Genomic DNA, 21134 nt, shown 5'->3' with positions numbered 1-21134 from the left:
GTAGTGTCATATTCACAAAAGGAGTCACACTATACTATAGTTTTAAGTTATGGCATTTGTTTTTATCTTATTGAAAAATTTTATTTATCTAATGGGTTCTTGGCTGTTAGCAAAAATAGGAATGAAATGGAATGAACATGAATTTCTTAGCAAATCATTTAGAGAGGCAGTGCAGCATTATGGCTAGGGAGCAGATGCTGGATTGAGAATGTCTGAATTTGAATCCCCTTTCCTCTACAAATTAGCTGAGTGGCTTTTAAGCAAGTGCCCTAGTTATCTCATTTCTGAAATGAGGATAATATTAAGTACATACTTACCTCATATGAGCATTAAATGTGTTAATATGTGCCACGAGTTTATTATTACTGTCCAACTGTTAAACCCATCAAATGTAAAGCCCACTTGTTCATTCTTTATGTTTTTCATCAGAATATCTATTCTCCTTTTAGTTACTACTCTTTGACTATGACAAGGTGGAACTGGCCAATATGAATAGACTTTTCTTCCAGCCTCATCAAGCAGGATTAAGTAAAGTTCAAGCAGCAGAGCATACTTTGAGGTAAGTGGAATAGCAATTAGTAAAATCTTATCTTGTATATTTGGTATGAGTTAACCTAATGTATAAATGGACCTGAATTTTTCTCTATAAAAGTGGAGGTGTCACTTACATAAAGAATTCTCTTACCTCTTGGATCTGGGTTGGCAGCCTTCTCCTGTATAGGGCTAGATAGTAAGTATTTTAGGCATGGAGGGTCATACGGTCTTCGTTGGAACTGCTTAACTGGGCAGCTATGTAGTGTATTAGCATCTGTAGGCAATATAAAAATGAATGAGCATGGCTCTGCTGCAGTAAAACTTACTTGTGGACTCTGAAGTTAAAATTGCATATATTTTTTACATTTCATGAAATGTTGTTTTGACTTTTTTCCTGCAGCCATTTAAAAATGTAAAAGCCATTATTGGCTTACAGACCTTACAGAAAGATGCCAGGTGAGTTTTGGCCTAAAGGCTACAATGGCCAACCCTTAACCTGAGAAGTTTCTTTGTGAGCCCAGACAAACTTGCACCGAACTGCATGAGCAGAGCAGCTCTTTGCTAGGCTGCTCTGTGGCCAGCAGAGGCAGGCAGGCTTCATTCCCAGCACTCAGGCTGTGGGGCATTTTCGTAAACCTGGTAGTCTACACATTATGAACCTGGTCCTTGAAGCGGGACAAGGAGGCAGAAGAGGGTTTAGGGTTTCCTCTGAATAGCTTGGATTCCGTTTCTCGGATCTCTGTTAAATGCGCTTTAGTTCTTTCCCACTTTCTCTTACTATTCCTACTAGTAGTTTTTATAATCTTTTTTCTCTCTCTCTTAGGAACATTAATCCTGATGTTCTTTTTGAAGTACACAACTATAATATAACCACAGTAGAAAACTTTCAACATTTCATGGGTAGAATAAGGTAAAATTTTATTTATGAATATTTTGCACAATGTCCAGCTCAAACTAATATTATTAGAAAATGTGCTGATGATTAATTCAGTGAGTTGGTAGAATGGAAATATATTTTTGTTTTTAAAATAGTTAATTTTGTCCAACTGGCGTGCGTCAGTGGTTGAGCATCGACCTATGAACCAGGAGATCTTGGGTCTATTACCTGTTAGGGCACATCCCCAGGTTACGAGCTTGATCCCCAGTAGGGGGCATGCAGAAGGCAGCCAATCAATGACTCATTGATGTTTCTATCTCACCCTCTCCCTTCCTCTCTCTGAAATCAATAAAAACATATTTAAAAAAATAAAAGTTAATTTTTGTGTAATAGTTAATAGTTTATTTATTTTATATACTGGGAGCTCAGTAAAAAGTATATATTGTCCAAAATACAATGTTAACAACAAAATAAAAAACAAATCAAAAACCCCTATTGTTATAATAGTATAACAAGGAATCTTCAATTACTCATTCTGTGTTCTAGAATACATTTCTGTCTGAAAATGGTTGTCTGCCGAGACTCTTATAACACCACTGAAATAATGAATCATATTCAGTTAATTTTTGAATAAAAGTCTGAAAGCTGATAGGTAAATGGTAACTTTTGTAAACAGACTTTCTACTTGCATCCTTGTATGTCTTGTGAAAGAAGTACTGTAGTATCATTGATGTTATATTCATAATAGTTACTCAGTACTCTATATAGGGTATCCCAAAGAAATGTATATGCACACTTTGAATAATTGTAAAGGCAGTGCTTATTAAAATACATTTCATTTTCAAAATTGAGCTATCAGCTGTTACAGAGTATATACTTTTTTGGGGGATACCCTGTATATACTGGATCTTTAATATTAAATACTATATCATAATTATACTTAAACATTTACTGAAACAGTACATGAGTGACTAAACAAAGTCTAATTAGAATGTATTTTGTGTCTTGATTTTTTTCAAATTTATTTTCTTTGCCTAGTAATGGTGGATTAGAAGGAAAACCTGTTGACTTAGTTCTTAGCTGTGTGGACAATTTTGAAGCTCGAATGGCAATAAATACAGTGAGTATTCCTACTGGGTACAATGTTATATTCATGGGTTTATCTGTTATCCTGTATATTCTATCAGTATATATTCCCCATCCTAAAAGTAGCTCTACATCTACACCTTTTTATAATGTGTTTTATTTATTTTTAATGTTCCCTTAGCCTACTTTTGAATGTTTTCTAATGGCTGTGGGACCTGTCTAGCCTTGCTATCATGGCATATGTTTCAATATCCTGCTCTCTCTTATGCCAATAGAGGAAACTAAAATAGCAGATACTTGTGATATACAATTTTTAAAGTAAATGACTGTCTTATAATACTGTATTCTTGGTTGACTTTGGTTTTAACTTTTGTTACTTTGCTTTTCAGTAAATGTATAAATATATATAAATAGCCTTTAAGTGTGGTTTCTCAAAAATAAAACTGAATTCTTTTTAAATTATTGTGTTTTCAGCTTTTCAAGTGACTTTTTTTGCTGAAATAATTTTAGAAAAATGAAGTTTTACATTAATAAGAAATCCAATAAACTATGCTTCAGTTTAATTAAATAGATGTTTATTCAACATCTATTGACTGCTTACCTATCAGTTTATTTTAAACAGAGAGTGGCAGTTGCCAAGGAATTCCATTATTTATGGCTTTCCTTTTTTATTCTGAAAATTAATTTAAAAAAATTAATGGTTGTACATTTAAACCCCAGTTTTTCATGAAAAGAAGTTATGGTAAATTACTTGTTGCTCTTTTACGTTCTTTGTTGTTTTTTTACCTATTCTACCAAGGCTTGTAATGAACTTGGACAAACATGGATGGAGTCTGGGGTCAGTGAAAATGCAGTTTCGGGGCACATACAGCTCATAATTCCTGGAGAATCTGCTTGTTTTGCGGTATGCGTAATTCATTTTGGGTTATTTTTCACTGTTAAGTACAAGAGTTCCTAGGGACATTGAAAATGTATTACAGTTCAAAGAAAAAAACACACTTTGAATATGATGGACTACTATTTGGAACATATACTTCTTCCCTTTCTTGGCAATACATTTTCTTTTATTCTTTTTCATGTAGTGTGCCCCACCACTTGTAGTTGCTGCAAATATTGATGAAAAGACTCTGAAACGAGAAGGTGTTTGTGCAGCCAGTCTTCCTACCACTATGGGAGTGGTTGCTGGGATCTTGGTACAAAATGTGTTAAAGTGAGTGAAGGTTTAATTTTTCTGAAGTCTTATTTGCTTTTGATAAAAATAAATATATTTCATGAAGTATTTTAAGTATAGGAATTGCCAGCTAAGTATTTAAATTTAGTTTTTTAAATTTAGTTTTAAATATACTTTTTATTTTACATACTGTATATAATATGCATATACTTTTTATTTGTACGTAATATATCTCAACAGACATAATTTAAATGGACAGTTGACTCTTGAACAATGCAGGAGTTAGGGGCACTGACCCCCACGAAGTAAAAAACCCATGTATAACTTTTGATTCCCCCCAAATTTAACTAATTGTCCCTTGGTAACCATTGGGGATTGGTTCCAGGACCCCCATGGATACCAAATATAAAGTGGTATAGAACAATGCATATATAGTTGGCCTTCTGCTTCTGCAGATTCCCAGGGATACAGAGGGTCTACTATATAGTCACTGAAAAAAAAAATCCATGTATATGTGGACCCTGTGCAGTTCAAACCCATGTTGTTCAAGACCCAACTATATATTAATTACTATTACATATATTAATACACATACATGTTTGTGTTACTCTCTGCATTTGGAATAGCTCTTATTAAATGGTACAGTGGTACTGGTGTATTTTATATACATCTCATTAACCAAATAATATTAGTCTCTGCAAGTTTGACCAAAGGTTGGAGCCTTGGGCATAAACTCACTTGTTTCCACTATCTTGTTTAACTCTTACTAAAAATAATATGAATGTGATTAAGCATTAAAGAGGGTAATATTTTTGTTACCCAAAAACAAATATCCAGTAACCATACCATATAAACCAGGAATTTTCAACCTTTCTCATCTTATGGCACACATAAACTAATTACTGAAATTCTGCAGCACACCAAAAAATATATTTTTGCTGATCTGACAAAAACTTAGGTAAAATTTTGATTCATTCACATCATACAGCTGTTGTTGTGTTGGCTGTTTTTGTTTTAGTTTGACAGTCTAAGGGAAAAGAGGTCAGTGCCTCTGACTAAATAGTCAGGTATTGCATGTTTTAAAAATTCTTGTGGCACACTGGTTGAAAATCGCTGATCTAAACTATAACTAAAAAGGACAAAGGTTTCTTTACAGCTAAAATGAATGTCAAAGAGTTTTTTAATCAACTCACGATTAAAAGTAGAACCCCTTTAGGTGTCCCCCTCTTAGGTCATTTTTTTGTCACTTTACAACCCTAATAAACTTAGTTATGGTTCCTAAACCTCCAATATAAGAACAAACTGCAGCGTGCTATAGGGAGGTGCTCTGATATCAGAAGTGTCCATTACCAGCAAATATTGTAAAAAGTATACATAAGAACTCTTTAAGGCAACCGTCTAAAGCTGTTTTATATAAGGGCAGATAGCTTGTACAAACTTGAGTAGGCCCTATCTAAACAAAACATTTCATAGAATGATTTGAAAAGGGGGGAAATTATGGCTATAAAGTATTCTCTTACAGGTGTGTCATATTTATAAGCCCTCTTTTGATGGATATTTAGGCTACTTACCCATTTTGTTAATAATGCTGCAAACAACATCTTGTCATATATCTTTGCACTACTAGATTTTTGTACAGTTTTAATTTTTATGAGTGAAATTTCTGGGTTTAAGCAAATTTATTTTGACAGATATTACTAAATTTCTCTTTCAGAGGGATTGTACATTTCTATCACAGTGTAGGAGCACCTGGTTCACCCACACCTTTGATATATTTTGATAACATAAAACTCTTTAATCTTGGTCAATATAGGTGAAAAATGGGTATCTCTTTTGTTTTTTGTGATCATTTGGGCACTTATCGTTTTCTGTGAATTATTTGCTCATATTCTTTGCTCAGTTTTTTGTTTTTCCTTGCTATATATTAAGAATATACATTTATAACTGGCTGAGTGGCTCAGTTGGTTAGAGCAACATTCTAATATGTCAGGGTTGCAGGTTTGATCCCCAGTTAGGGCGCATACAAGAAGTAACCAATGAATGAATAAATCAGTGGAACAACAAATCAATGATTCTCTCCCTCTCCTTCTCCCTCTCTAAAAATCAACCATTAAATAAAAATATTAAAAAAAACCAATGAAACCAAAATCGATATTTCTCTCTTTTCCTCTCTAAAATCAATTAAAAAAACCAATGACATAGAAGCATAGGTGAGACTGACGAATGTCAGAGGGATGGAGGAGGGCAGGTGGGTGGAGGGGGAGAGAGTAACCAAAGAATTTATAGGCATATATGCACAACCCAAGGATACGGACAATGGTGGGGAGAGGGACTGGGGAGGAGGATGGGACGGGGTGGAATGGGTCATTGGGCAGAAAAAGGGACATCTGTAATATTTTAAACAAAAATAAAATTTAAAAATTAAAAAACAACAACATAAACTTGCAAATATTTTTCCTTTTGTTGTTTATCTTATGTACATGATTTTCCCTCTAAATATAAGCCTCTTAAAAGAATCTGAGATCAGATTTGATCTGGTAGTGATTACATGGGTGAATATTTTTGTAAAATTTTATTGAGCAGTACATTTACGATTATAAACTTTATAGTAAGTTAAATAGAAAGATTTTTAAAAATTAGTTAGATTTAGTATATCTCAGGGATTTTAAAGATATACTTCCACATTTTAGCCTCTCTAAAATCAGTATGCTTCTTAAAGTTGTTGACATACCAAAGTTTAATTGGCAGCATTTTATCTTTATTAGTTAAAAAAATGAGAGTTCTTTGGTTGATGAAAGTAATCTTTTCTTTCCTGCTTTCAGTCAACAAATATCTTTTATGAGTCAGGCCCTGTAACAGGATAATACATTTTTGTTTTCTTTCTTGTTACAAAAATCATTACCTATTTCAAAATCATTTTTTAAAAATCCAGTTACTTTTAATACTTTTCTCCTTTTATTTATTTAAAGTTACTTTGGTTTGTTTTTCTAGGTTTCTGTTAAATTTTGGTACTGTTAGTTTTTACCTCGGATACAATGCAATGCAAGATTTTTTTCCTACCATGTCCATGAAGCCAAATCCTCAGTGTGATGACAGAAATTGCAGGAAACAGCAGGAAGAACATAAGGTATATGTCAATCTGTCAGAATGTGTGAGAGAACATATTGCATAGGATAGTAACTTAAAAAAAAAAAAATTATTTAGATTTGGATTTCAATATAATTGGATTCTGGGTTCTTAAACATTTAATTTATTCACCGTGCTTCAAAAATGAAAATTCTGTTCTAAGTCCTTTTTTGCTTTTGGTAGGATAAAAAGCCTGCCTGAATTCTTGATTAATGCTTCAGAGAACTGAGGAGTAAAAACACTTTGACACTGTTTGATTTCTACAGAAAAAGGTAGCAGCACTGCCCAAACAGGAGGTTGTTCAAGAAGAGGAAGAGATAATACATGAAGACAATGAGTGGGGTAGGAATCCTTTCATAAATTGAAATGGGAGCATAAAGCACATCTTTTATGGGAGGAAATCTAATTGTAATTAAGGTTATATAAGTTTTGAGTTATTATTGCTTATTAAGTTCCATAAAAACTGTTAAAGGTCAAATTAATTCTACAGGTATTGAGTTGGTATCTGAGGTTTCAGAAGAGGAACTGAAAAATTCTTCAGGTCCAGTTCCTGACTTACCTGAAGGAATTACAGTGGCCTATACAGTTCCCCAAAAGGTACATTGAAAATCTGATTTATCATAAGTAAATATCATATAAGAGAAAATGTTTATCTGTTATTTTCATCCTACTTTATAATGCCAACGCAGTATTTCCTGTATTAGATATTTTACTTTAGGCATTAAGATGTGTGAGAGATGTATTCAGTGCTAATATGAACATATGCACAGCACATTTAAACTGTTTGAAAACATAAATATAAAATTTATGTTCACTTATTAATGGATCAAGTAAAATAGATTTTGATTACATCAAAACATTTTTGTAAATTGGTAGTTTTAACCACAATACCATTTAGAAGTACCACTTCAGTAGATATCTCAGGAATATTGAAATTACTGCCTTGTAAATCAAGACACTGGTGTGGAAAGAAAGGGACTTTGTCTCCGAAAAATTAGAAGGCATAAAGAAAATTTACTTTTTAAACTTGAACATGGTTAAAGCTTACTGATTATATATTTCTAAGCATCAAGAATTTTATATGGTTATTTTTTCACTGTTTCCCTCATTTGTTGATAGCAAGAAGATTCTGTACCTGATGTAACAGTGGAAGATTCCGGTGAAAGCTTGGAAGATCTCATGGCCAAGATGAAGAATATGTAGGTAATGGACTGGCCTATATTTAATTGCAAAGCCTATTCCTTTGCAATTAAAAAATGTCATTTTAAAACTGGCAAAACTTAGGGCAATATCAGTTGATGTATAATCTCTGATTTGTTATACTTTTTGAAAATACTATGACTGTTGCTTGTTGTTACCCCACCGTCAACTAAATCCATAACTCTCCTAAAACTCATGTTTCATTCTAGTAAGGAAATTTCAAAGGATTATCTTAGGCAGTTATAGATCTTATTGAAAATGTAGTCATTGAAATGTTTTGGCCTTTTGTGAGGGATGGGAAGAAATTTGATGCTATGTACATTCCTTTTCTTTCCAGTAATACTTTGTGGTCTGTGGCCATGAACAATAAAGTAGTACATGGTCCTGAAATACAGGGAAAAGTACAAGAGGCACAGCCTGTTGATTTGAGTTAGCAGCATGTACTCCTTGCTTTGGAATGGTTCTCTACAAGAGAACTGTCCACTCTACTGACTTGGCCAACAGTGAATTTAAAATAAAAACATTCTGTCAGATGTTTCCTGATGGCAAACTGAAATGTAGTCATTGGAAAAGTTGTAAACTTGTGAATTATATATTCAAAATCAGGCAACCAAAAGGAAGCTTTTTTCAAGGACAGACAGGTAAAGGTACTTTGAGGAAGTACAACTTATATTTCTGCACTGACCAAGGAAAAGAAATCATTGCATCTGTGGGACATGTATCTGGAATTACTGTACTTTATTGAGAAGCAAGGGATACATTTAGGCTAAGATCATCTAGATTATACCCATCATATGGGTTACCTTCTGAATACTTTCTCAATTAAATTAGATTCCCCAGATAATGAAATATTGGCCAGGGCTTGTTCTAGATAGTGGGCATTAAAGGGGCCTACAGTGCCTCTGAGATGCCTGATGCGTTTATTCACTAGAAGAGGGTCATTTTCATGACCACTAAATCGTAAATGGATAAACTGGTTTTCCCTGCACTTGCATACAAATAATGAAGGCTTCGACAGTCTTGGCTGAAATAAATTTCCAATGGTTTGGAGACCAATTAAAAAAAATGCATGTGTAACCATTATCTGAGCGAGCACCCCTACCACTCATGTTTCCAATGTCATGAAGCGGGAAGACATGTAACAAGGTTCTTCTAGTATATTGATCTTAACTTATTTCCTAAAGCAGTTTTTTTAATCCATTTAAGCTTAATATATTATAATGTATTAAATTACTATTATCACTAAATAATAATATTTTAAACTCTGATAGCTTAATTATAAAATCAATGTCTGGTATGTTTGTAAATTAAATTACTGCGTTCCTTTCCTCACTGGCAAACCCAGAAAGATGTGTTATGGTCATATTTGATCTTATTTCCTCTTGAACATCTCTCAAAAGGGGGAAGAAGGATGTTCACTTTATAAGATCTTACCTAATTTCTTTTAAGTCACCACTGTAGTGCCTTAGACCATTGCTTTTTGACTTGTGTATCTGAATCACCCAGGGATCTAGAGAAATTGCAGATTCTGATTCAGTAGGTCTGGGGAGAGTCTGAATTTTTAATAAGCTCCCAGGTGGTGATTCATGGACCACGCTGTGAGTGGCCAGGCCTTAAAGTCAGCAAAATCCTATACAGTCACCAAAGTTCAAGCTGAGCAAACTACTCAGCAAGTAGTGACAACATTCAAGTCCTTTTGGTAATGTATTTCTTAATTATGTAAATGTAATCCTCTTATATCAACAAGCGGAAAAAAGGGAACTTGAAATTGCACCTTTATTTTAAAACAGTGAAGTATGGTTATTATATCTTTTTGCCTTTAATAATTAATTCATATTGGAATCTTACAAGTATTAAAATTGGAGATTTTATTATATATAAATACATACATGATACAAAATAATATCCAAAATGTGGCAATATTTACAAAATCTATAAAAAATATTTAATTTTCAGTATAAAATAGAAGACTAATTTGAGTTTGAGATAAATGAAGAGACAGATTTAGGCCATATAAGAAGGAAGAGAGGAGAATGAAATGTCCATATTTTGGGTAAGCTCAAAGAATGCCAACAAGCTTGATTTGTTACCGCATTAATGACTTCAGATTATGCAGATACAGACTACACAGTAAAATAATATACAATGTACAAAGCACAGAAAGCAGAGGGCTTGATCCAGTCTGCTCAAGGAAAAGGTAGAATAAAAAAAAAATGTAGCAGAGATTTCTGTTACTAGTCACTTTACAGAAGACAATTCACACTTTTCATAAACATTATCCCTTTATTCCTTGAAACTTTTCTTTGAGGTAGAGAATTAGGCCAGACTACTGCTGAAAAGCAACATAAGGAATGGTGAGGTAAAATAGCTCTGGAGAGATGAAAAGAACTGTGAATTCTTGAGCTCCTGTCTTACATGCTCGGCCAGCTCTTGTAGCACAGAGACCACCCTATTCTTCACGTCATCTTAGGGTTCTAGTGCCTACAGCATCACACCCCATACAACAGGGAAGTTAATTTTTTTAACTAAAATGGACGGACATACTCATGACTCAGACTTCAGTGCAGTCCAATACAATCTCATACAAATACCACTTAAATCATACAAATATGTATGATTAAAAATAAGTAAAAATAAATTTTCTTAAAAACATTTTTAATACTTTTAAATTCTAATGCTCCACGTTTTTTCGTTATTTTATTCTAAGGTGCATGTGCAGTGAATTGTAATTGCTGCTACTACCTTTGTCCTTGATGAAGGAAAACATTAGGAGAATGGGTTGTTTTCACACTAAATGTATCTCCTCCGCTTGATGAGTGTCGGGAAGGAGCTTTTCCACCCAAAAGTGACGTTTCTGCTTCTTTTATTTCCATCGCCCTTTTGTATAGTTCAGCAGCTTTTTCAAAATCCCCTTCTTCATAGCTTTGAGAGAGAGAAAAAACCAACTCTTAAAATCAGAATATAACCTATTAACAATTCTAAATGACCTTATAGGAAAAAAACCCAAGTGAGTAATTCCTCATTTCCCCCCCAGTGCATGTATTTACTCAGAGAGACCAGAAAAATAGAATCCCCAAACTCTTTTCCTTCCTGTTTGTACTGCTAAGGAACATTTCAGTGTCTCATATGGAAACCATTAAGACCATGTTGTGAGGGATGCAGTGAAATTGCTAAGGGAAGTTAGATATTCTCTATATCCTGGGTTAAACAACACAAAGCAAAAGTTAACATAACACGTATTTAATGGTAAATTAGCTCTGAGGACAACAAACTATTCATATTATTCCAGATCCAGCTGGTTGTACATGTAAACCATCCTTCACTACTTGCCATGATAAACTCTTCTGCAGAATACACCGTGCAAGCCTTCATTTTGCTTCTAGATATGACTACTGTATCTCTTGACAGAAATCAACCAGAAACAACCCTTCCACCTCCAAGAAAAAACATTCAGCAATAGTACTTTTTGTTGTTCCATGATGAGTCAAATTAAAAGGTGTTCTAAAAGGTAGTTTGGCTTTATGAAGAAAGTGAAAAAATTGTTACCTGAGCACAGCTAAATTTTTTAGTGTTTCTCCAACTCGAGGATGCATCCGACCCAGGCTGTCTTCGTAAATCTTTAACGCTTTTTCATACAGTGGCAAGGCTTCAATGTGCTTTTTCTTATTTAAAAAAATCAAGGACACTCACTTGAACACACTGGGTTTATGAAATTACTATTAATGTGTTCTAGATTAAGCTGACCAAGTTCAGTAAGCTCTTTTGAAATGTTAATATCCTAAAAGATGTGGATAAACAGATTAATTTATGAATCATCATACGGGGAGAAGCAGTATAATAGAAAACAAGAAACTGGTTTTAGACCTGGGTTGGTAACCACTTATCCAATTATATAAACACAAATGTGTTTCTTTATTGCCCACCTGTTTCTCATCCATCACAGGCAAATGTTGAAGCTTAAAAAGAATATTAGATACAGAGATGTAGGGAGTCTCCAGAATTTAAAAACAGCCTATGCAATGAGCTAAACACTCCATTGGTGCTTTACACTAAGAGGAATGGGACTTCAATAACTTGTCAAATACTAAAGGAAGCATTAGTAGATAAAGAACCTTCAGTTTCCTTTAATTATTTTTACTGTGCCACATCTAATTCCTGTTTACCTATATCATACTATAACACCATTCATTTCTAAATAGTTAAAGTGTGGGAACTTACCATTTGGCTGTAGAGAACAGCTAAGTTCACCAAGGCAGTGGCTACACTAGGGTGCTTTGGGCCAAAGGATTTCTGCCGGATTTCAACAGCCAGCTCATACAAAGGTACAGCTTTGTCCAGTTTCCCCTAAAACACAAAAGTGAAATCTAACAAAAATATTAAAGCAATAAATACTATCTGATCAGAGCTTTCCCATAAATAAAATTTTGTATTAAAAAGTAATTTTTGAGAAAATTCAGAAGCATTACCTCCCAGTTTAATGGTTCAGTTTATAGATAGCTGAAATCTAATAGAATGTGTAAGTAAAGCTATATTGAATATAAGACCATTTTCTTTGCTAATTCAGAAAGCCCTTTAGGATCACCCATTATTATTCACTGTTTCTGGTAAAGTGAAAACCTGACAGTTAAAGTACAGCATGGGGCAAAAGTAGGTTTACTGTTGTGCGCGCACGAAACACAGTTTATTCTTGTACTTATTATTATTTTCCCTACGAACTGTAAACCTATTTTTGCCTCACCCTGAATATATTTGATACTATACATTAATTTAGAGATGGCATTAAAAAAAACAGCCCTCATTTCCCACCAAATTCTTTTCAGATTTTTCCAATTCTTTTTTACTTGTTGGGGAGAAGTAACAACAGTGGAGCCCTCTTACTAAAACAACTTCAGTGCCTGGATGACCAGCAAAGGGTCTCACAAAGTCTAGAGACAGTCTAACGCTGCTCTGTTATTGTACTAAATAAAAGCAAACTTCTCTGGCATTTTTTGGGAGAAAAGCATTAAAAGTTTCAAATACCACTCTGGCTAGAACTCTATAGCAAAAGAATGGTGGTTAGTTCATTACATTTAGTTGTAGACAAAGAAAAGAGTGAAATTAAAATGTTCATTTAATCAATTATAAAAACTCTTCTTTCAGCCGCAACAACTGGGTAATTTATGCTTGTGGAAGCTTAACACAGCAAACGTAACAATGGCTGAATTTCAGAACTTTTGAAATATAACATAGTAAGTTTAATTAGAATGCTGACAAATGCATTTGTAGTTAGAATGTATTTTAACAAAACCAGTATCTTAATTTAGTTAAGTCTGAAATAATATTTTTAAATGTTCTCAATTATTTATTAAACAACTAAATCATTATGATTTAAAAGCTCACAGAAAATAATCTATCCATCACAAGACAAATGATTTTGCTGATAGTAATTATGGTTTAATTGGTATATTATAAAACACATGTAAGCATGCCAAGGATTACTTACCATTTTCTTATACAAGATTGCAAGATGCTTCACTGTGTAAGCCAAAGAAGGGTGATCCGGAGCTAAGGCTCGTCTCCGAATGTCTAACGCTCTTTCATAAAGTTCTTCCGCCTTCTCATACTGTTTCATTTCATTGCATAGAGCCGCCAGGTTATTCAAAGACTGGGCACAGTCAGGGTGATCGGGGCCCAGAACACGCTCCCTCATTTCCAAGGAACGCTTCAGGAACTGGTCAGCTGTTCTAGGAACAAAATCCCAAAATGATTTAAACAGCTTATTCTCTAGAAATCAGGATCCCTCATCTTAGGTGGAGAGGAGAACTGAAGCATTTTTTATTCTTAAATACAAGGGAGTTAAAATGAAGGATTCAGCTCAAAATCCTTTCTCCCTCTTTCCCAGTGCTCTTCCCTTCCTGCTCTTTTCCAAAAGTTAAAAATCCTTTCCTGACAGTGTGAGGGCCTAAAATATCTGGATGACGGCCTCAGTTCTCCACTTCTCCCAAAAGATGAACCCATAAATGTTTTCCAAAACAAACTTTTCATACCTTTAATTAGACCTAACTCAAACAAAAGATTTTGATATTAACTCTCCCTTTGGGGTTAGTACTTAATAATTTTTAATAAAATAACCTTTTGAGAAGTAGACTACATATGTGTTACATTTTATTTGCTATCCAAAGTATCAAACTTGTTATATATTTCTGACATCCAAAGAAGCCCCAAACACTTCAGAAAGTATACAGTGTCATTTTGTCTATGTCCAGTTAAACTGGGAAAAAAAACTAGCATCCATCTATATTCTTTATTCTCCTTTAGTCCAAAACTACTGTGAGGTCTTATTTACGATATCTATAAACTCACTTTTCATAAACATAAAAATACTAGGGAAGCTACAGAATAACTTTTTAGTTACGAAAGAAACAATGTGAAAGAAAACAGCCATGGCCTCTGTTAAGTGTGGCTATGTTCCTAACATATCATACATGAAATCTGGCATGGTCTCATCCAGGGGGAAAAATGGACACTTGTTTTCATTATAAATGCGTTGTACTTACTCCAAGTTATTCTGAAGATAGTAGAGAACACCCAGTTCATTGAGGGTCCGAGCATTGTCAGGTGTGTCCTTACCTAATGTGAGCTCTTCTAACTGTAGGGCCCGTCTACGCAGAAGGGCAAATCCATACTGGAGCAAACACAAAATTCACAGCAATCACTAAGTAAGTGCAATGTTTTATTCTGCAACAATATACTGAGGTTCTAAAAAATCCTTTCTCCTTTTGTTCCATTTGGGAAGATTATAATTATTGTAAGTATCACACTAAATTAATGGTTATTGGAAATACACATTTCCACATGGCATCACATTCCTTAATTCATTAAAAACTATTGTGAAAATGATTAGAGACACTTTAGCAAAGAGAACTGAATTCCAAAGTGCTTCATAATGATCAGGAAACAGAATTAACTTGCAGCTATTTACCCAACCCCACTGCTAAGCATTTACACATCCCGCATTTAAATTGCACAGACCACTTAACTAGTAGACAAAGAAGTCTTGGAGGTCAGTATAATGAATTCAGACAATACTGTATTATAATCATCAAACTTGCGAAGAGACTAAATCATAATTATTCCCACCAAAAAATGATAATTATATGATGTGGTAGAGGTGCTGTCACTTCATTGGCAATCATAGTACAATATATAAATGTATCAAATCAATATGTTGTACAACTTAAATTTACCCTGTTATATGTCAAATATATTTCAATTAAAAAATTGCACATGGCATTTTAAGTTAAAACAAACATGCTCTATTTAGATTTTATCAGTAGCTTAGAAATGTGAGAATCATTTTTTTGTTTTCAAGGGTAAGAATTTCTTTGTATTTGAATCCAACATAAAATGTTAACTAAATTTCTTTTACTCCCTTTTCCAACCATTTAAAAAACAGAATTGAAGCAGCTTTCACGTCCATCTTCCAAAGTCTAACCTTCAAATGAACTTTAAATTTCCACTAAAATTTTAATTTCCCAGATTTATTGAGAGATAATTGACATACAACACTGTGTAAGCTTAAGGTGTACAGTGTGATGATTTGAGGTACATATAAGTTGCAAAGTTATTACCACCATATATAGTTCTACCTTTTAAGAATCTGCTAAGTTGTACCTCTCAAAAACACTAATATTTAAACGCATTATAAACAAAATATTAATCAGTACTTTTCTAGAAGTCACTTTAAAATCTAAAGTTCTTAAACTTGTGAGGTTTATGTATGTACATTATGATAGTCAGAGATGCTCTTTTCCCATTTGGTTCAAAACATAACAGGAAAGAAATCTCTTGTTACCAAGTTGCCTTTTCTCCTTGTAGCTTTCTGACGAATTTTAAAGGATTTTTTCCTAAAATGTTCAGCTTGTTCATATCTTAAAAAAAAAGAAAGAAAGTCAAACAAAAGAAACATGTCCAAAGTATCATACCGCAGTGAAATGAAAGCACCCCTTATTTAGTGTAAAGCTTTTTTTGGCTATTAAAGTAGCATTATCGTATGGAAGTGATAGTCATATGGAATTAAAAATCTTTAACACAACTCTTCATAAAACAAAATCAAACAAAACAAATCTAGTCCTCCAAGTAGCAGACATTTAATAGGTTTTTAACTGATTTAACTCACTCTGACTCTCTAAAGTTCACACTAACTAAATGAAAATCTAAAGTTTTAGTTTGGTATATCACCTTCTTCTGTAAAGGCTAATTTTTGGACAAATATAAATGTGAAATTCATACTAAATTTGTGTGAACAATATTTCTAAAAGTTAAAAGAAAAAAATCCAATATGTATCAGTTATGATGGATCAAAAATTACTTCTGATAGAGGAAAAGACCATTCAGTGGGTGCCCAATAGATACTTTTATTATACCAGGGACCAGCAAACTTTGTCTATAAAGGGCTAGACAGTATTTTAGGCCTTGTAGGCCATGCAGTCTCTGTCACAACTACTGAATGAACTCTATGGGTGATGCAAGGAGGCAACCATAGGCAGTATGTAAATGAAAACAATGCAGCTGTGTTCCAGTAAAACCCTGTTGACAGAGCAGGCGGCCACCTGGATCTGGCTGGGGCAGTGGTTTGCAGCCCCTTGTGTTAGTAGTGCGCTCAGTGTTACAGAGCTTGTCAGTGAAGGATCCCAGATTCAAACTCGGCTATATGACGGCAAACTCCACACTCTATGCTCTATTCATCTTCAGATAGTGATGAATCTTACAGTTCTAATTTTTGCTTACCCCATGAAGACGCAGACCAACAAATATAGGGTGTCCCCCCAGAATGTATACACATTGAATAATTATAAAGGTAGTGTTTAATAAAATACATTTCATTTTCAAAATGTTATAGAATCTACAGACAAAATGTGTATACATTTTTGGGGGACACCTTATAGTATTTGAACATGATGGATTCAAAAGACAGGATAAGGGAAGGTACACAGCCACAAAAAGCCTACCACATGAGTACATTCAGAACTGTAACCAGAATAAAACCAGAATATTAGTGAGCTCAGTCTTACTTATTTTGCTTCTGGTACAAAGTTGCAAGTGCTTCAAGTTCACGAGCAATATGTGGATGGTCCGCACCATAGGCATTTTCAGAGATTTCCAATGCCTGTTTATACAGCTGTTCTGCATTGCCAAACTTCTTCCACTGCACGTACACACTTGCCAATTGGTGGAGGGACTGAGCTACTCTTGGGTGATCTGGATCTAAAGCCGTTTCTCGAATTTCTAGAGACCTCTGCAAAGGCACCACAGCCTGGGGAAGAAAAGATTAAAGGCCAACTGAAGTGAATGAAAGGCTGTATGATCTACCATCTGATTAGCACAGCAAATGAAAGCTGTATTGATTTCTGGAAGAACAGAGGACACAGGAAAACCCACACTGGCTGTGACTCCTGCTAAAGTTACCTGACTGAGCAGGCCCAGGTCCTTGAGAAAGCGCCCCAGCGTTTCATAGAGCTCTGCTAGGCACACCATGTTCTCCTCGCCCTCACAGTTTTTCTCATACTGCTTCAGCGAATCGAAGTACTCGGCTGCCATTGCGCTTTTGTCTTTGCCAACAAACTGCCAGTAGCTCAGCAACTCGGCAAAGTGTCCTCTGTTTCAACAAATAACATTAGTGAAAAACAAACTTTAAAAGCCATTATCAAGCAAAAATGCCCATTTTCATATCAAGTTATTGATAATTTATTAGTAGGCAAGTATAGTGTAGGGAGACTCAGACTGTCATCTGAGTCCACTGTCTCCCAGCTGTGTGATCCTCAACAGGATGTCTGACCTCTTACACCTCAACTTCCTCTTCTGCAGAGGGAGACACCGACACTACTCGGGTGTTACAGGAGACGCTACCTCAGGAGATTACGGCATAGAGAAAATACTCCATAGTGTGGGTTACCGTTAACATCATTATCGTTACTCATCAACAGAAGTTTATCAGAATTCTTTTTAGACACTTCATGATATGTAGTTAACTGCTGAGTTCACCCAAGAAACTATTTTAAGTGATGGAAATTGGAAGAAACTAATGAAACACAGGCAAAGCGTCATAGGATATCTACTCTGTATTTTCATCAGGGAGTTGAATGATAAAGGTAAGCTTCATCACCTATAGGTGATACTGACTAGAATGGGAGAGCCGGTGAACTAAAGAATGAATCTGACTTCAAAGGAACCACAAAAAATTGGAATGAAGACAAATAAGTTACAAGGTATGACAGAGAGATCTGATTGTTCACTCAGGAGCAAAAAACAAACTCTGCAGCTCTTATGAGAAATGTCAAAATTTCTCAGTGAGCCAGAAACCGCCCCCCATGAGGCTTAGCAGGTCAGAAGCTTGGCTCATAGAAAGTGTGGTTCTGACACTGGCAAACTCAAATATACCAGGAAAGACAATATATTTATTTAAAAAGGGTAATCCTTTCTTTAAGTCCACACCAGTCAGATTCTCTATAGGGCCCAGGTCACTTTGAGGTATCTGCAGGCCTTGAGAATCAGATGTCATAAACCACCTCTCTTGTGTGACTTAGAGTCAAACCTGTTTAAAAGCTGTCTCAAGATCATTCTAGCTCTGATCTTATGAAGCAGCCATACTCTATCATTTTACTTTTCCTCTTGGAAAAAGTAGACCTCATGGTAATTTGCAAATTATCTTAAATATCTCCCACACTGTTTTGTATTTCAGGTAGCACTGAAATTGGACTGATTTTTAAGTTAAAAGTGCTATTTTTCTTTGTTAATCTGAACAGCTGTTTATGTTTTTATGGGGAAAAGTGTTCTACGAATAAGTTACTTACCTTTTATAAAGGTTTTGAGACACAAAGAGATTAAGAAGACAATCGTGCAACTTCTGTTTACTTCCTTGCTGCTGAAAAAGCCACGGGAGTTCGTCTGTACTTCTCCACGTCACTGGGTCCTGACTATATAAGAGAAGGGACAACATTCAACAGTATCTTCCTTCAGTGAGATCACTTCAGAAGGCTTCAGACAAATGCTAAAAGAAGAAAGCTAACAGATATCTCTGACTCTTTAATTATTAAAAGCAGAAATTTGACCAATCTAAGAAAATAAAGTTATATTCTGAGACATCAACCAAACTCTAAAGATATTTTCCTAAAATTGAATTATTTAAAAAAAACCAAACCCTCAATGGACCCAAATGGACACACAGATATACACACACACTCTCATATTTTTAAACTACTTAACTGTAATAAAAGTAATAAAATGAGCCTGCATTGATTTTACTTAAGTTTAAATCTTTAGCATAGTGTTAAAAGACTTACAGAATTATCTTTTGTCCTTTTGACATTAACAGAATAGTGAGAGAATTTAATCTTTTTTGTAATAATTAAATTTTTATACATTAAGTTATAAGTTAAGAAAGAGAAATAAGGACACAGAGGTAACGTAGCAGAAGTCACAGAAGGACAATATGAGTGTTTATAATACCTTAGCTGCATGGTGAAGTAATTGATTAGCTTCTGCCTATAGGAAGACATAATGGTGGCATCTTCCATGTACTCCAGTCTCACCGTTTCCCAAGCCTAGGGATAAAAAGAAAAAATACTGCAGTCTTTTTGTAATATGAATTTGTAAAATGGAATTTACAATCATTTCAATCTTATTGTATAACAGAAATGGAATTAAAATATTTTAAATTCAGGATGGATTTATGTGATAAACTCATTTAGGAATAAAAATTCCTGTACTAGTATTTTAAGAACTCGAACATTTATTTCAAACTTTTAGTTAATACATTGAAAATGTCAGAAGTGTAGATGTCAAATCATTATGTTGTGCATCTGAAACTAATATGCTGTATGTCAATTATACTTCAATAACAAAAATCTTAAAGATGTGGATTTAAAAAGTACTAAAAAGAATAACACAGGAGAAAGATAAGGCTGTGAGATTATGATCATTTCACACCTACAAATATACAGCATACTCAAATGAGAGACTGCATTTCCATTTGTATACATATATGAATCAATCATGGCACTGAAGAGGAGAATTACATTAGTCACTATTTCCTGAACATTGACTTTGTGCCAGACATCATGTCTAGTACCTCACAAGGACCAGGGACGATCTCAGTTCTCTTCACAACCCCTGTGGTAAGCTGGAAGAGTCTGCCTGAGGCTTAAAGAACTTGCCCAAGGTTACATGGCTGTTAAGCTCTAAAGAGCGCAGTTGTGAACAGAGGCAGACTGACTGAGTCCAAGCTCTTAATACATATGTAACTATACCCGCGATTCAATAAATCATAAAGTGGGGAAAGTATATTTTCTCTTCCAGAAAGAAACTACCTTTAAAAGTAATAACCATGTCATAAAGATACTACATAAACTATTATTAGCCAAATAACAGCCACATTTTACATCTTAGCTAAAATCATTGCAAAAAATTCTGTACTACCAAATTTCAGATTTCAATTTTGTCTAATTGAAACACTTAAAATAATATTGTATAATATAGCATAATGCAGCATGTAATGATGTGTTGACATTTGCAAGTTAAAAAACCTCAAAAAACAAAAAACCTTATTAAAGTAACATTTACCTGTAGGTGTTGAAACTTGAGCAAGCCACAACCGTAAGTCAGCAAACACATTTTGTGTAAACTGTGAACAAGGGAGGTCAGGACAGCCCAGGACGTCTCTGGATAGAGTTCCATCAACTCTGATTCACTCACCCCATTATGACTAACATTTATGAGGCAGAGAATCTAATAGAAAAACAAGTTAACAATGGGGCGTGGGAGCAGAGTGGAGGGGGATCAATGGGGAAGAGTGGGGGACATCTGTAATAGTTTCAACAATAAAGATAAATACATTTTAAAAAACTGAGAAAAGAAAAAGGAAGACTCCTGCCCCAGCAGCAATGCACTAACCACTGCCTGCAGCCAGTGAGAAACTGTCACAACCCCGAACTCCTGTTCTTCTCCCAAGAACTTCTGTTCAAAACAACTCCCCCCAAATTCCTCCTAAAACCTCCGAAAAGCAAGCCCCTCTTCTTTGGTATCTGGACCTGCCTATAAGGTTTTGCCATAGCTTGCTTGTCAGCAATTACAGTTCTCTGCTATTCTTGAATAAACCCATTT

The 21134-nt window shown here is 34.6% G+C and overlaps 2 protein-coding genes across 8 annotated transcripts in view; one reads left to right on the top strand and one right to left on the bottom strand.

The window, feature by feature from the left end:
* The window catches only part of UBA5 (ubiquitin like modifier activating enzyme 5), a 40915-nt gene that overhangs the window by 3783 nt on the left and 15998 nt on the right, over nucleotides 1-21134 (top strand). For 2 of the 6 annotated variants that reach the window (XM_081159675.1, XM_081159680.1), the window contains 9 exons: nucleotides 450-559; nucleotides 1358-1444; nucleotides 2450-2531; nucleotides 3297-3401; nucleotides 3580-3707; nucleotides 6660-6795; nucleotides 7061-7136; nucleotides 7285-7391; nucleotides 7914-9386. In XM_081159675.1, coding sequence (XP_081015801.1) covers nucleotides 450-559; nucleotides 1358-1444; nucleotides 2450-2531; nucleotides 3297-3401; nucleotides 3580-3707; nucleotides 6660-6795; nucleotides 7061-7136; nucleotides 7285-7391; nucleotides 7914-7997 — 915 coding nt within the window. In that variant the 3' untranslated portion in view covers nucleotides 7998-9386. Of the gene's footprint in view, nucleotides 1-449; nucleotides 560-1357; nucleotides 1445-2449; nucleotides 2532-3296; nucleotides 3402-3579; nucleotides 3708-6659; nucleotides 6796-7060; nucleotides 7137-7284; nucleotides 7392-7913; nucleotides 9387-11283; nucleotides 12341-17265; nucleotides 17453-18837; nucleotides 19120-21134 lie in introns of those variants that run through there. The other 4 variants (XM_081159678.1, XM_081159676.1, XM_081159677.1 and 1 more) reach the window with 4 other exon arrangements.
* Nucleotides 9753-21134, bottom strand: part of NPHP3 (nephrocystin 3) — a gene marked incomplete at its 5' end in the record, with an annotated part of 31167 nt that continues 19785 nt past the window's right edge. The window contains 11 exons of one of the 2 annotated variants that reach the window (XM_081159672.1): nucleotides 9753-10916; nucleotides 11541-11656; nucleotides 12213-12338; nucleotides 13477-13717; nucleotides 14531-14658; nucleotides 15829-15904; nucleotides 17048-17289; nucleotides 17442-17631; nucleotides 18827-18949; nucleotides 19482-19576; nucleotides 20595-20759. In XM_081159672.1, the coding sequence (XP_081015798.1) occupies nucleotides 10733-10916; nucleotides 11541-11656; nucleotides 12213-12338; nucleotides 13477-13717; nucleotides 14531-14658; nucleotides 15829-15904; nucleotides 17048-17289; nucleotides 17442-17631; nucleotides 18827-18949; nucleotides 19482-19576; nucleotides 20595-20759 (1686 nt within the window). In that variant the 3' untranslated portion in view covers nucleotides 9753-10732. Of the gene's footprint in view, nucleotides 10917-11540; nucleotides 11657-12212; nucleotides 12359-13476; nucleotides 13718-14530; nucleotides 14659-15828; nucleotides 15905-17047; nucleotides 17290-17441; nucleotides 17632-18826; nucleotides 18950-19481; nucleotides 19577-20594; nucleotides 20760-21134 lie in introns of those variants that run through there. The other variant, XM_081159673.1, reaches the window with a different exon arrangement.

Source organism: Miniopterus schreibersii, assembly GCF_964146895.1.
Source record: "Miniopterus schreibersii genome assembly, chromosome: 15".
Taxonomy (NCBI): Eukaryota; Metazoa; Chordata; class Mammalia; order Chiroptera; family Miniopteridae; genus Miniopterus; species Miniopterus schreibersii.
The sequence above is the reverse complement of the archived record's forward strand: the minus strand, read 5'-3'. Positions and strand labels throughout refer to the sequence as shown.